This window comes from Olea europaea, chromosome 1, assembly GCF_002742605.1.
Source record: "Olea europaea var. sylvestris chromosome 1, O_europaea_v1, whole genome shotgun sequence".
NCBI classification, from domain to species: domain Eukaryota; kingdom Viridiplantae; phylum Streptophyta; class Magnoliopsida; order Lamiales; family Oleaceae; genus Olea; species Olea europaea.
In genome coordinates this window covers 6,142,354-6,157,446 of record NC_036237.1, presented here as the reverse complement: position 1 = coordinate 6,157,446, position 15,093 = coordinate 6,142,354, and the positions used below count along the sequence as shown (strand labels likewise).

General features: G+C 38.9%; 1 protein-coding gene across 1 annotated transcript; it reads right to left on the bottom strand.

Moving 5' to 3' along the window:
- Positions 1-4,894: 4,894 nt before the first annotated feature.
- Positions 4,895-7,928, bottom strand: LOC111385880 (glutathione S-transferase DHAR2-like). Its single transcript, XM_023010327.1, has 6 exons — positions 7,702-7,928; positions 7,510-7,600; positions 7,243-7,386; positions 6,927-7,044; positions 6,663-6,803; positions 4,895-5,216 (listed from the first exon to the last, which is right to left on the bottom strand). The coding sequence occupies exons 1-6, from the start codon at positions 7,760-7,762 to the stop codon at positions 5,130-5,132; spliced, it is 642 nt and encodes a 213-aa protein (XP_022866095.1). The 5' UTR covers positions 7,763-7,928; the 3' UTR covers positions 4,895-5,129.
- Positions 7,929-15,093: the final 7,165 nt, after the last annotated feature.

Below are 15,093 nucleotides of genomic sequence, written 5' to 3'. Positions count from 1 at the left end.
CTGGGTTCTAGTTATCTCGTTGAAGGGTATCACCTTTCCTGTGTTATACTAGAACGAATGTCATACATTTGGTTGGCGAGGTTATGGTTTGAATGTTCTCCCATTATTTACTGGCCTGAACTGCCTCTCAAAAGGTGGTCCCCTATAGAATGATGTACCTCGCCCTCTACCAGGTTGAGCGTTTGGGAAAAAATTAGGGCGATGGTGATGCTGCCATATCCCTGGTCTCTCTGTATTTGCACTTACTTCTCTTTTGCATCTTGCACACAGGATGTCTTCGTCCTTTTTGGGCTCCTTCCCTTTGATACGTTCAAAGACACTGGAATGTGGTCCAGGGTCCTCTTCCCCGTCATCTATAACCAACTTGAATTTTGGCAATTTATTTTTGAAACCAGTCGTCACCATGTTCACCCCAAGTGGCTGTGGAAAAGGGTTTTCATCCACTGCCATTTTCTTCTTATCCTCGAACGTAATTCGTCCTGATTCAATAGCATCCTGTAACACATGGGGAAAAACCAAACAGTTGTTAGTCAAATGTGAGCATGCATTATGCCATTTATAATATTTTTTACCCTTAACTTGTTCAGGGCATGGCAATTTATGTTTATCGCTCAGTGTTATCTATTTATCCTTCTATAGTTTATCAAATATAATGTCAGCTTCAGTTACATCGAGCTAGAACGTTCTAGCCTTTTTGTTTTCATCTTTTATAGGCTCATCCTTGCTCGACGGTCTAGGCTTAGCCATTATAGGACAAGTATACATATCTCCTTTAATCAATTCGACCATACACATTTCGGCTTGATCATAATATTCGTCATTAATGGCATGAACATCAAAATTTGATTCTCTATAATAAGTCCCCTTACTAGAATTTTTCATTTGCTCTTCTTCTCTTATTAATCGTTCATAATTAATCACGTTTGCGTTCAATTGAAAAAGATCAGGAAATTCCTTGTCTTGAAATTTCTTTTTCAAATCAAAGTTTAGACAGTTTTGAGCGATTTTGACAAACTCCTATTCGGGTAGAGGTACAAAACATTTACTTCTTGCCGTCTTAAACTTTTGAAGGAAACCTCCTGCCCATTCATTTGGCATTTGACGCAGACTCGCCAAATTGGCCAAAGTAATTTCAGACTCAATCTTATAAAACTGAGCATGGAATAATTGCTCCAATTGTTGCCATGTTAGAACAAAGTTCGCTGACAAATTGATGAACCAAGAGAAAGCTATTCCTGTTAATGAACTAGGGAACAACCTTATTTTATGGTAGTCTGTTACTTCACCACTTTGCAGTGTGAATCGCCCTATGTGTTCTAGAGTAGACACCTTTCCTAAACCGATAAATAGTGAGAATTCTGGCACTTTATACCCTCTAGGCCATGGATATGCTTGGTCTACCCAATCAGGATATGACTTTGTGTAAGTCGGCCTAATGACAGGACATACTCCAAAAGCCATCTGATCCTGTATTATTTCCATAATTTGATTCCTCAACATGATATTGGGGTCATTTGGAATTCCTAAAGGTTGGTTGACCGGTTGATTTGCTTGAGGCCTGATGTTTGGTCCCTAGTTGGTAACAAAGTTGCCTTGATTTGGGCCATTGTTACCATTAGCCTGAATATTTATTCCATCATTAACACGTAGGGCATTCTGTCCATTATTTAGGACATTATCTCTTACATTTAGATTATCCCCAAGTTAGCTGTACCATTACCGCTATTCAGATTTGGCATTACACCATCCCCTGGTTTGAAGTAGAGGGACGAAAAGGTGATTCTATCCCTTGATTTGGACTTAGGACTAGGAGATTATGTCCCACAATTGTCCTAGCTTGAAAATGATTTGCAAGATGCACAACTGGCTGACAAATTTGGCCTACTAACTTATTCATTATTTCATTCAGAGTGTTCAGTTGTTTGGCCATATTGTCATAATGTGCATTCTCATTCTGGGTAAATCTTTCCATATTATGAATATTTCGCAAATTTACCTGTTCAACGACATCCTGCGTGAGTTCTTCAAGTAATGCACGCATGGTTAGAGGACTCAACTCTGTCATTGGTTCGTAATGATTGTGACTGCTCTAACTCTGTCCCTCTGTTCGTGAAGAGCTATGCTGCTCCTCATATCGCTCGATCATAGACTGGACTCCTCCCTGACTTGCTGCTTCCTTATCAGATTTGTGAGGCATATTGTTTCACCTTTTGTATTTTTAACACAAACACCAAGGTCCCACTGAGCGTGCCAAATTGTTTCGCGCGAGTAGTCGCCAACAATTAAAAAGGGATCAGACGATTGTGTAAGGAACAAACCTCTTGAGAAAAAGTCCAAAAAATGGGTGTTTTATTGATGATGTTTTACAATTGGAACTAAATAGAATGCTTTCAAGGGGCGCAAACACACGAGTACTGAAAGAAATGTTTAAGTTTAAACTAAGAAATTGAAATTACATATTCTCTGTTTGAGAGTGTTTGATTCGAGGTCTATTTCTCTATGTCTTCTTTTCCTTTTATATTTCCTTGATGATTTCTTCGTGATCAATCGCTTAGAAACTGTTTGATTGCTTTATAACTACTCACTTTCTTTATGGTGGCTAACTTGTCGTGGAATTGCCACCTCTAACTGTTGTCACTACTCTTTGTCGTTCAACCGTCTTCAACTGAACTCCTTGAATCGTGGAACGTGATAAGATTACTCAATAACTGCTTCAATAACTGCACTTCTGGATAACCATAACATCTTATGTTTGCTAAGATCTTGGGCGATTTGAAGGTTTGGGGGAGAGCAGGGTCATAGCTCTGGGCAACTGTAAGGCACTTCATTCGCTCAGCTGTGTCTTGCAAGCTTGGGCGATGATGTTACCGTGTTCGTGGGCTTCCACTACATTCATTAATAACCCTATCCGGGCATTTATCCTGAATTGTCCAGTTGGACTTCATTCTTTGGGCTATTTGATTTGGAAATTCCCCAATTGGACTTCATTCCTTGGACTATTCGATTTGGGCTGCACTTTTAGTGTGTCAACACAATTATACCACACACACACACACACACACACACTTGCATATCCAAGTTTTTTAGCGTGCAAATCTTGGATATGCAGGCATTTCCATCGATTCTAAATTATCAGTAGAAGGATTAAAGGGCGGCTAAAAGTGGTATTGATTACTACCTTCAAAAATCGAATTATTTGTCTCCAACATCAGAAACAGAAGATTCTTGATTTAGTTAATTGTCTCCATTATTTATATTATAGCAAGAATAATTCTGCAATATTAGAGCTTATGAAACGGAGAATCTTTTGAGTGATAGTGTCTGATTAGAATTTCTTTACAAGAAATAAAAATAAGATGAAATGCAAGAGCTAAGAAGTCAGTTTTAACAACGTAAATTATGAAGATTAGAATTGTTTTTCCAGTACAATTATTTCATGCTTTTATCAGGGACACCAAACATTTCAAGAAAGATTGAAACTTGCAAAGGAAGTGTATAAACACACACACACATCAAGATTGTCAATAAAGTGTTGCGACTTGCTGAAATGATTCTTCAATCTGGGCAAAATCTTGGATATGATAAAAGGCATAAAGCCAAAGCAGATCTCAAAAGTGTGGAGCTACCCAATGAGGCATCTAAAGGGATAGCATGATCCAGATTCATTCATTCAAAACTCAGTTTTGAATATAGACTTGAGATCAATGCGATCCCTTTGGAAGTCTCATTTAGTTGCTGTAATTGCCAACCATTTCTCTGTGTGTTTCTGTTACTTACTCATTAGACATTTTCTCTAACCGGTAATGCCAGCAGGTGGGTCAATATCTCCTTTTAGAAATTCCCAAAAAGTTGGGTGGAAATATTGTATTTGATTGTTAAACTCATCGATGGCAAATGTCCCACCATGTTCATTTCTTCCACAGTTCAAATTCGCACCAAAGTTCGCGGAGCAGGAACTAAATTTAGTAAAAGCAGCCTGTGGTTTAGAGATTTAAACATACTTAATCAGAATATATCAGTGAATTAGTGTTCACGGATCATTACTAATCTGCAATCCTTGTCCGCGTAAATACTAGAAGGAAAATATCGTGCAAGGGTTCCATTCTAAATGCAGATTGCAAGGATGGATATTCTTATTTATGGCACAATATTGCTCACCGGTCTTCTTCCAACAGAGTAATTTATGAGTCGATTGCTTTCGTAGAGACAAGGCAAATGTAGAGTCCAATGAATCAATTAAAACTTGTAAGGCTTTTGAAAAATCAAAAACTGCTCTAAGACCAGAAAATGCTATCGAACTTGTCTCAATAATTTTTTGAAAATACTTTGTTCGATTAGAAGAACATTTAGAGAAAGCTAACCTAAGATAACTATATTATGAAGATCTTTTACAAGAAACAAAAAAACAAAAATCCTACCAAATGGACCCTTAATGTCGATGCAGCCATGAAGGAGGGCAAGAATTAATATAGAGTGGATGGAGTTAGCCAAGATCATAGTGGACAAGAGGCTGGGGAATAGCGTGTTAGTGATATGAAAGGAAAATACTACAACTACATTCATTTGTTTGTCTCTTCTTTGTTGTGCAATGTGCATGAAAGTTATCTCCACTCAACTCGTTATGCATTTGGTAGAGCATTAGCATCAGGCCTTCGGAAGAACCTTCTGCCATTTATTTGCCATTTTAATAGTTACAAGCAAAAGCTAAGATCCAACTCGTCTTTTTTCAATTTGAGCTTTCTTTCTATTTCCTCAACTAGTCACTCAACTTTAGGCCTTGTTTCAATTTAGACAACAAACTTTTTTTTGTTTCAAAATGGTCCGTTTTCTCATTCAACTTATCACCATCACTAAAACACGACTTAAAAGTCCCAACTTAAATGAACTCACTAAATCCACCCAGCAGCATTCAGAAACTACATTCGACTTTCAACCCATTCATTGCACAAATCGTAAATCAGCCATCAAGCGACTAAGACAAACAGCCTACATTTATTTAAGTCATTCTAAGCAACTAAAGTCGACTTACGAGCATGCATCAACAGGCTTAGATATTGTGAAACATTCATAACAGACGCCACAAGACAGAGTAGAAACTCAGAACGGTTACACTACATCAGAGAACAAGTTCAAGCATTAACTTTCGGCTCCCATCCTGCAATCACATGTTCCTTTGCCGCTTTTGTTTTCTGGAAAGACTCCCGAGAAAAGAGCAACTGCATTGCAGGAAAGGGAACAATTTCAGTTTTGTGTTACGACATAATAACAGTACAGTAATCCAATAGAATGAAAATGCTTTGGACGCATTGGCATAACAAAGAGAATTTCAACCCATAACCAAGCTTCCATCTTCTCAATAAAATTGAGTTTGGCTGGATGGTTACTACACTCTGTTCAGTCCAAATGCTAGATTTACGTAACATCTAAACTGATCCTTAGCAACTGATATATGTCTTGTTATTTTTTGGTTGTGCCCGGCCCTCTTCTAACAAGTTCAAATGAACTAAAACTTTATTTTGTTTTTCATTTGTCAATGGCCAACTCCACTCCGATGAAAGTAACTTCTCCAAATAATTCATTGAAAATAATCTAACCAATATTCATGAACGATCAGTAACAGGAGAGGCTTCTGACCAGATAACAGACATGAAAAAGTGGTGATGAAGAAACAGGCAATACCAAAACAGAAGATCTTGTGGAATATTTTTCTGCTTGTCCAGAAACTGAAGTTAAATATAACAAAAAAGCATTAATACTTTAACCAAATAATTTATTCCACTTCACCTTAATTAACCAAATGCACCTGGCTACAGGTCAGGCTTATCCTCAAGGCATATCAATGTTTATCGTCATTGCAATTATATATTTTGATCAAAACTTGCAGAATTTTTATTAACATCATCTCATTTTGAATTTACAGTTTAATATTTTTTATGACCTTCGGAACTAAAAATTGTCCATGCAATCACTTTCTTGTAACACGGACCAGAGAAGCCAGTCTTACCAGCCAACCAGGGGCTGACCAGTCCAGGTTACAGTTGAACCAAGTAGCAAGCAACCCGGTCAAGCCCAGCCATACCCAGGGCGGTTTTGAATTTTGATCCATCAGTGACCCACTAGGGAGCCTAAGCTTGAACCAGCGAATGCAGATTGAACCATTGACCCACTAACCCAGTGACTTGACAGGGTCGTCTTGGGTCTGAAAATTAAGCACGCAATGGACATCACAATACGAGAATGCATATGTAAAGCTTGTGGCTACTTGCTATTAGTTTTAGAAGTGAATGTGATGTAAATAACTATATACTGCAAGCCTGCATCTGACTACTTCAATATCTTAGGTAGATAAATTAACTGTTAAATGGACCACCTTTCCATTTTCATTCATGATTCATGAATGTGCACATTCAAACATATCTAACACACTAATTTTGATATTGTGTGCACCTTAGGAGCATAAACACCTGGAAAACACAAGAAGTAACAATTCACATATTTGAAACAAATATTAGGCACAATAGCGATTTTATTAATTCACTCGGGGACAGATTTGCAAGCAGAGATATCCTTAATTCCGGGTATCCAAGTTATGCCACCAAACAGAATTACAAGAAAGAGGATAGGGGAAAACGAAAAGAGACTAACAATAACAATTTGGATACCTTCACATAGTCATGAAAGTAACTCAAGCTTTCAGGGACAGTCCACCCCTTGAAATGACCAAGAGCCACCTCAAGATGGTAAAGCTTTGGAGCCAAACTCAGATCAACAGCACAAATATTCTCTCCAGCAACATAAGGTCCCTGATCATTCGTACAACCATGTAAGTTTCCGTCCAATTGAAATGGAGAACAAAAATCACTAATAGGCTTTTTTCCCATCTTATGGGAATGTCTTTACTTATCCATCACACCCGAAGTTCGCACCTTAGCTTTGAGATGCTCATCCAGTGCCTTCAGTTCGTTGAGCAGAGCCTGCTCTGATCCATCACTGGGATCCTTGCTCTTCAAGAACTTGACAAATGAAGGGAATATCTTGGAGCCCCTGAGATTTCATGGTCAAAGTTTAGAAACCAGAAGCAGAGAGTATGCAATCATAGAGTCATAAATCAGAGTACAATATCCTACAATTCCATCAAAAAAAAAAATAAAAAACTTAAGTTCTTTCTTATATTGTTTGGCACATAGTGGGATATTTTAGATAATGTGTAAATATAAATGCAAGGAAAGAGAGAATTCTTACACAGAGGAGATTTCAGGAGGAGGGGAGAGAGAAGGGTTGGGGTATTTCTCTTCAATAATACCCACAATCACATCGGAGTCTGTAATCCATTTCTCATCAAATTTTAGCATTGGCACCTTCCCTTCTGGATTCACTTCCAAGAACCTAAACCCACAAAAAACCAAACCCAACAACACATTCTCATTATTATACACAATAATCAAAATCGATGTTTTTGAAAAGATAACACCCAAAAAAAAAAAAAAAATTATATTCAGTTAGGAGTACCATTGGGGCTTGTCACTGAAGTTTATAAGATGCGTCTTATAAGGGATTTTCTTTTCCTCCAGAGTCAGTAGCACCCTTTGACAGAATGGACCTTAACGTTTCAAAACAAAATCAAAGAAAAAAATAATTTCTACAGAGTCTTGTGCGTGTAAAGAAACAAAAAAAAAGGGGGATGAAGAAAGAGTGGATTACAGTCGCCAAGAATTTCAGGTGCGCCAGCTGCAGCCTTAACACAGACCTCCAAAACAGCCATGAGAGAATTGTGTTGTGTTTCTGTTTGTGAAATGGAATCCTGTCTATATTGAGGAGAAATGGCAAATGAAACTATTAAAGGCGATGCTATGTGTATTGGTTGTACATACACCCCTCACATGGAGAGTTCTGCATCTATTACATTTTGTACAAGCAGTATAATCCAACTATTAATTGGGCCATGCTGTCTGTCTTGATACTTTTTTCCTAGTGGGGTCAAAAGAAAAGGAAATTATGGCACACACCTCTTTTTCAATAATTATCTAAAATATACTATCACGTGTTTCTTTAGCTCTCGTTTGATCCTCATTTTATTAAAAAATTAATAGTTAGAATAGTATTTTTTTGAAAAATGAGTGATTAAAAAGAAAATAAAATTTTTCAATTAATGTGTAATATTATTTTATGGAATATTGTGTGGTTGAAAATAGAAGAAAAAAATAAAATATAATATAATGAAAATTAATGGAGGCCAAACAGGGGCTTAACTACAAATACTTTTTCTTTTCTTTTTTTCCTTTTTTTTTGTAGTATAAAATACAAATTTTAAAACTTAATCAAATTATAACAACTAATCATTTACCATAAAGTAATCCAACAATCACATCGTAATTTTATCAACAACAAACACGCCCTTACCTAAAATATCTCAAAATCCCCAAATTGGAGTCATATCCTCGTCAATTCCCATTCTCAGGGGTACTTTTAAGTTTGACCCAATCAAGGACCTAAATTCCACTTTAACTTCCAAAATCATGAATATTATGACATTGGCCTCTTGTATGGTAAAAGACAAAAATGCCCTTAAATGTTTTGTACAATTACAAAACAATATATTGTTGAAAGGACTATACTACCCTTTTAGTTAATAATTGAAAATTAAACACTTCCCCACTTATAAAAATTTCAAAACGAGCTTTCAACACAGGAAAAACTCTCATCTTTTCATCTGCTTAAACCTCAAAATTTAGAAAACCTTTGGAATGTTGAAGCCGGAAATTTTTTTCATATCAATTACTTCAAATCGGTAAGTACATTTACGCATGTTTAATTTCGTTTTCAATAAATTAGTATACGTTTAAATAGAGAAATTTTATGTCGATATAGATTTTTTTTAACAGATCTTACCTATCAAAAAAAATTAAACATACAACTTTAGAATCGTATTCTCCTGCGCAAAAAAGCCAAACTGGGTGTTTTGACTTAACAAACAGTCGGAAATAGTCCGACTGCTTGGCTGTTAAACAGCTGACTGTTCAGCTGTTAAACAGCCAATTAACCGACTGCAGCTGATTTTTGTTGGCCTTTTTCTTATAATTAATAAATGAAGTTGATTAAAACCATTTCCTCATGCAGATATGATAATTCCCGTGTGTTATTTCGGTGATTTCGAATTGAATGAAAATAATCGGTGGGAATGGAGATGGACGAGTGACATACGTGGTTGTATTGCAATTCCCGTAACAGAGAGTACACCATACTTAGAAATGTACCACGATTTGCAAAATAAGCTGAATGTCGATCAACCTCAATACGATATGCAATTGAGATATCTATTCAACGGTTATGGGGATTCATCCATTCCGATGCCACCGGTATTCATTACTAATGATGCTTAATTGAATTATCTATTAGAATTGAATAAAATGCACCGGACTCCGACTGTTCTTGGTGTGACTTTAATTGCGAAGGATGTTATCGAAAGTGAACGCGAAGATTCAGATAGGGCGGATAACAATGATCGAGGTTTTTGGGAGACAGTGGAGATAGTTCCTGCGGATGATGTGGGTATTCCTGAGACAGTTGCTTCTGATCGTGATGTCGCTGTTACGCGCAAAATTTCGTCGACAATTGAAGACAATGAGAATATAAATGAGTTTATAAATGAGAATTTGATTGCTTTATCCCGACAAAGACACGAGCCAGGTGGAAGCTCACAGGTTGGAACAAGTGAACCGTCCTCCAATTCTTCCCGTGTCGCTCCCGATGATGAGGACTTGCAGGTCGAGCAACTGTTTGAAACCAAGAAAGATTTGCAGGAAGCTGTGCACTAGCTGGCATTAAAATATAACTTTGAGTTCAAGGTAAAGAAATCAAACAAGTCATTGTTGACAGTTGCTTGCGTCGAAAACAGTTGCAATTAGCGCTTGAGAGCAACTAAGATGGACACGAATGAGTGCTTCGTAATTCGCAAGTATTCACGGGAACATACTTGCAAAGTGAGATTCTTCGAAACGATCACAGGAAAGCTCGAGCATGGTTTATTGGTCGACAGATAATGCACAAGTATCAGGATCCACGGACGATCTACAGACCTTCGGACATTATTAAAGACATCCGTTGAGAGTACAAAGTGGTCATGAGCTATTAGAAAGCGTAGAAGGCCAAAGAATGTGCGTTGGAGGATTTAATGGGATCAGCTGAAGAGAGCTATGCTAAATTGGTTAGGTATTGTGATAACATGGGGACAACTAATCCTGGCACGGCATTTTTTATTGAGACGGGGGGCGATAATTGTTTTAAGTATTTCTTCATGGCTCTCGGACAATGTATTTGGGGTTTTCGAAATGCAATGCGACCCGTAATTCTAGTTAATGGTACAACTCTAAAAGCTAAATATCAAGGCAAATTAATTATTGCTACATGTCAAGATGCCAACATCCAAATTTACCCTATTGCATTCGGCATATCGACAGCGAGAATGATCTGTCCATGCGTTGGTTCTTTTCTAAACTGAGGGAAGTGATCGGGGAAGTCGAAGACCTTGCCTTTGTAACTGATCGAGGACAGTCTATAATAAACGGTATCGCTGAAATTTTTCTTGGGGCACATCACGGGTATTGTATGTACCATATACAAAGTAATTTGAAGACTTGGTATCGGGGCACAGGCATCGTTTCATTGTTCAGAAGAGCAGTCGAAGCTTACAGTGCTGAAGAGTGTAATAAGTTCGTGCTCGAGATAGGAAGTAAATCATCACCGGCGTTGGAATATCTGACGAAGATGGGGATCGAACATTGGGCGCGGTCATACTTTCCAGGACGTCGATACAACATGATGACGTCGAATAACGCGGAGTCTCTCAATGCATTGTTTAAGAAGGATCGATAGTTACCAATTCTCACAATGATTGAGAACATTCGTAACAAGCTACAACAGTGGTTTCATGACCGACGTGCAGCATCACAGAGTTGCACTAGCGTGTTGGCCCGAGCTCAAGAGGAGAAACTGTTTAAGGCGGCAGAGGTTGCGAGGAAGTTGAATGTGGAAGTACTAGATGAGTTTCGTTTCTCCGTGCAATGTGCACGTAATATGGCATATATGGTGGACTTGACTGATAACACATGCACTTGTACAAAATTTCAGTTGGAGAGTTTTCCATGTGAGCATGCAGTTGCGGTGGCCATGTATCGAGGCTTTGCTGCGAGAACGTTATGCTCTTTGTATTATATGACTGAGTCTTGGAGAACAGCATATACTGAGACTATATTTCCTCTGCCGAATGAAGTCGAGTGGGAAGTTCCCGAGCACATTCTCCCATTTCATAATTTGTTACCACCAGCAGTTGAACCGCGTGGTCCTGGACGTCCAAGTACATCTAGAATACCATCTACTGGAGAGTTTCCTCGACCGCGTAGGTGTGGCCGGTACAGAGCCGTAGGGCATACTCGGCAATTTTGTACCAGTCAAATTTCCCTAAATGACGACTAGACAGGTACGTGAATTGAATAATATTTCATTTTACTTTACACTGTTCAATATTTGTTATTTATAAATCTTCCATATTTAATATTTATTTTTGATAAATGGTATTTATAATGATTCATATGAAAAAATATTTCCATACTCGGCATATGTGTAAAATAATAAAAAATAATTAAATTTTCAATTTGAATGTTATATACATTGAACACAAATTTACAATTATTTCATAATTACAAAAATAATTAAATTTTCAATTTGAATGTTATATACATTGAACACAAATTTACAATTATTTCATAATTACAAAAATAATTAAATTCACAATTGAAATGTTATATATATAAATGAAATTTACGGGTCAGCATTAAATTCAAACAAATCACATGCTAGCTTTTTTCTCCAGTTCTGTATCCACGACTAGTTGATTCCATCAACCTTATGTCCTATACTTAAAAATTCAACGTACTTAATGGCAAATATGTCGTAATCGCCGCTGCAATTGAACAAGAATGAATCAGTTCAGTACTGTGTAAATAAAAACTAAATCTGAAAGATGAAAACAATAAAGTTCAAACACTTACCTTACGAACTGTCGCGCTGTCGTCGTGTTCCGAATGATCCGCAATCTGTCCTGTACATTTATTCCCGCTCGTCTGGCCATCATAGGAACAATTATAGCCACGGACTCCAGGTTTTGCTCCAACTGGCCTTGTGTCAAACATGAATGATCTGGGTCGTACACATATATAGCTGAGTCAGCAAAAACGATCTCCAACGTAACATAGTGTTTATTGATGCACGCTGGAACGTACATATGTGTACAACCCTCCCATGATTTTTCCCCGACACTCGGTGACAGTCCTATCACCCACTCGAGCACATATTCTGGCACCGTGTACTCGTTACCCATAAGTTCGAGCGACTGATACTCTATGGTAACGGCACCCAGGAACTTACTGTTTAATATGACTCGACCATGGACAAGAAATGATTTTGGATGTCTTTGAGCTCGATCTCGCAGCAAGTCCATGGTCAGGTCGATGTGCTGTAGCAGGAAACACCAAAAAAGTATGAGTTATTCATTTAATAAACATAAGGTCACATATACATAAAAAAACACGAAATGAATAGTTCACTTACATCGTTAGCGAGCCAAGCTCTCGCGGTAGTGATATCGTGGAACCACTTGTAAGGGTCCAAGACCGTCCTTTGACCTATCGTGCGGCTAACTCTGTAAAAAACAGGGAAATGTTAAAATAAGCGTAGACGAGTTAGAGTACAGTGCTTTATTAAAATCATACAATACTTACCCGGGGATAATTCTCCTCCACTCTGTCTCGAACGTTTTCCACTTGGCATTATCCACCTCTCTGAATAAGTTCGGATACGTCCCATCGATGAACGTCCTCCTCTTGGCCTCAACCGTAAAGGGGGAAGCAACATACTGTGACGGCACTCTCAACCTCTTGCCGACTACCTGCTCCGTCTCGTCAACAACATGTCTCTTACCTCAATCACGCCGGGCGTCCTCTCGACCTCCGGGGCCACCTCCTCCGCCCCTCCCATCGGAGCTACCCCCTCCGTAGTCCCCTCTCCCATCCCCATCGGGGCCACCCCCTCCATAGACAACCACAATGACTCCAATGTCTCATCACGCCAAAAATGTGGGTGATCTCCCTCTCCATCACCATCTCTGCCACCCCTCTCGATCATGATCTCCGCCATCCCCTCTGTCCCCCCATCGTCTACCGGCTAAATCTCCTCTAAGCGCCGCTACTGTATCCCGAAGGTCGACAACGACAGACTGTAGTATTCCAACATCATGGGATAGATCGTCAACCCTCCCTGTCAACTCTCATCCCATATCGTCGACCCTCACTGTCAACTCTCATCCCAGATCATCGACCCTCTCCGTCAAATCTCGTTGTAGCGCGCTGACCTCCTCCACTATAAATCCAGTCAAACGGGCATACAAATCATCACTGTGCCCCGGAGACACACTGGGGAGGTGTCAGGACGGAGGTGATGCCAAAGGTGGCGCAATGGCCCCGACGGAGGTGATGCCACTAGCGGCGGTGATGCCCTCGATGGAGGTGATGCCAATGGCGGGTACGATACTCTCGGTGGAGGTGATGGCAATGGTGGCGGCGATGCCCTCGGCGGAGGTGATCGTTGATCAGCTGGACCGCCCTCCTATATAAATAAAATGAAAAATTATTCAATAAATTTATACGTCAACGATATTCAATAAATTATATTTCATTCACATACCCAATCTCGGTCCAAGCTCGGATCAGACATCTCCTCGTCTGGGGTGTGCGGAACGCCTAAATTCTTCAGAAGACCCCGAGCCTCCTCTTCTATCGACGGTGTCAACTCAGGTATGACTTCAAGTTGACATATTGACATTTCAACTACTTAACGATCATGTAAACAAGATTTTAAACTATGTATAATATAAATCACAAATGTATAATACTTATCTGAGGATCGTCGAGGAGGGCAGATAACTGTTTCCCAGTGGGACATCCCTCCGCTTGCTATAATCTCCAATGATGCATCCGAGGGCAGCGTGTCTCCCCTCACTGCGCAAAGCGGGCCCCATACACTTATTAAGCATCAATGTAATACAATAAAACTTTAACTTTGATTATATTAAACATTTACATGTACTGCTAAGGGCAATCCATATGTATCGTATTTACGCATCGACCCCCTGGGCCTCGAGTGCGATCTGGTGAACACATGTACGGTGTTTTCGTAGCATCTCCGGCTCCGCGGATAGTTGTTGAACGCATCGATGTCGTCAACAACTTGCAAATGAAAAATGTCGATGGCAGTCTTCTTGTGATGATACCTCATCACACTCTCGAGGATGTAGACCAGCCCAAGCTTCAATCTATCTAGCATATGGTCGCACCCCCTGATCGCGACCATCAAGTCGGGTAGAAGCACCGACCCATGTTCCTGGAAGTACGTCTCGTACAGCCTATTGCTTCTCTCCATGGTTGCATCGTCGCCCGTAATCCTCAGTCCAGTGATGAATGTAAACTCAAACATCGAGAAACTGACAACCTTGCCCCCGAGGTTGAACTGGAGGGAATTGTCGTCGACTGGCCTCAGAAGCCGACATAGAAGTGCATCAATGATCTGTCTTGAGTACTGCACCTCTCGCAACTGGTACAGTGGCCACAAGGACCGTCGTAGCATATCTCCGTGCTGATCATCGAGCAGCTCCAATACAGTAGTAAAACTCTCAAAGCTACTGTTCCAAGTAGCTTTCCCCGGCATCTGTCTCAACTCTGCATCTAAATGATACTTCATCCTGAAAAAATTCAAATGTTATAACATTGAACAAGAGATAACAAAAGAAAGCATAATCTCACAAAATGAAGGGAACCGAATTCTAACTACCATACAATCACAAATATTATATTTAAAAAATATATTTACAAAAAATAACAAATCAAATTAAATGTACTGTAAAAAAAATTAAAGAATATAAATATTATTTAAATAAATTGAAAAAAAATCAAAAATTTTCATAAAAGAACAATAAAAGGAACAAAACAAATTGTTAATTTCGAACAATATTATGTATTCAATTATTAAATTATATAAAAAAAG

Excerpts from the sequence above, each read along its gene's own strand:
- LOC111385880 (XM_023010327.1), bottom strand. The coding sequence starts at position 7,762 with ATGGCTGTTTTGGAGGTCTGTGTTAAGGCTGCAGCTGGCGCACCTGAA. Across the intron at positions 7,387-7,509 it reads TTCAGTGACAAGCCCCAATG|GTTCTTGGAAGTGAATCCAG; the intron begins GTACTCCTAACT and ends TTGTGGGTTTAG. Across the intron at positions 5,217-6,662 it reads ACTTTCATGACTATGTGAAG|TTGCTCTTTTCTCGGGAGTC; the intron begins GTATCCAAATTG and ends CCTGCAATGCAG.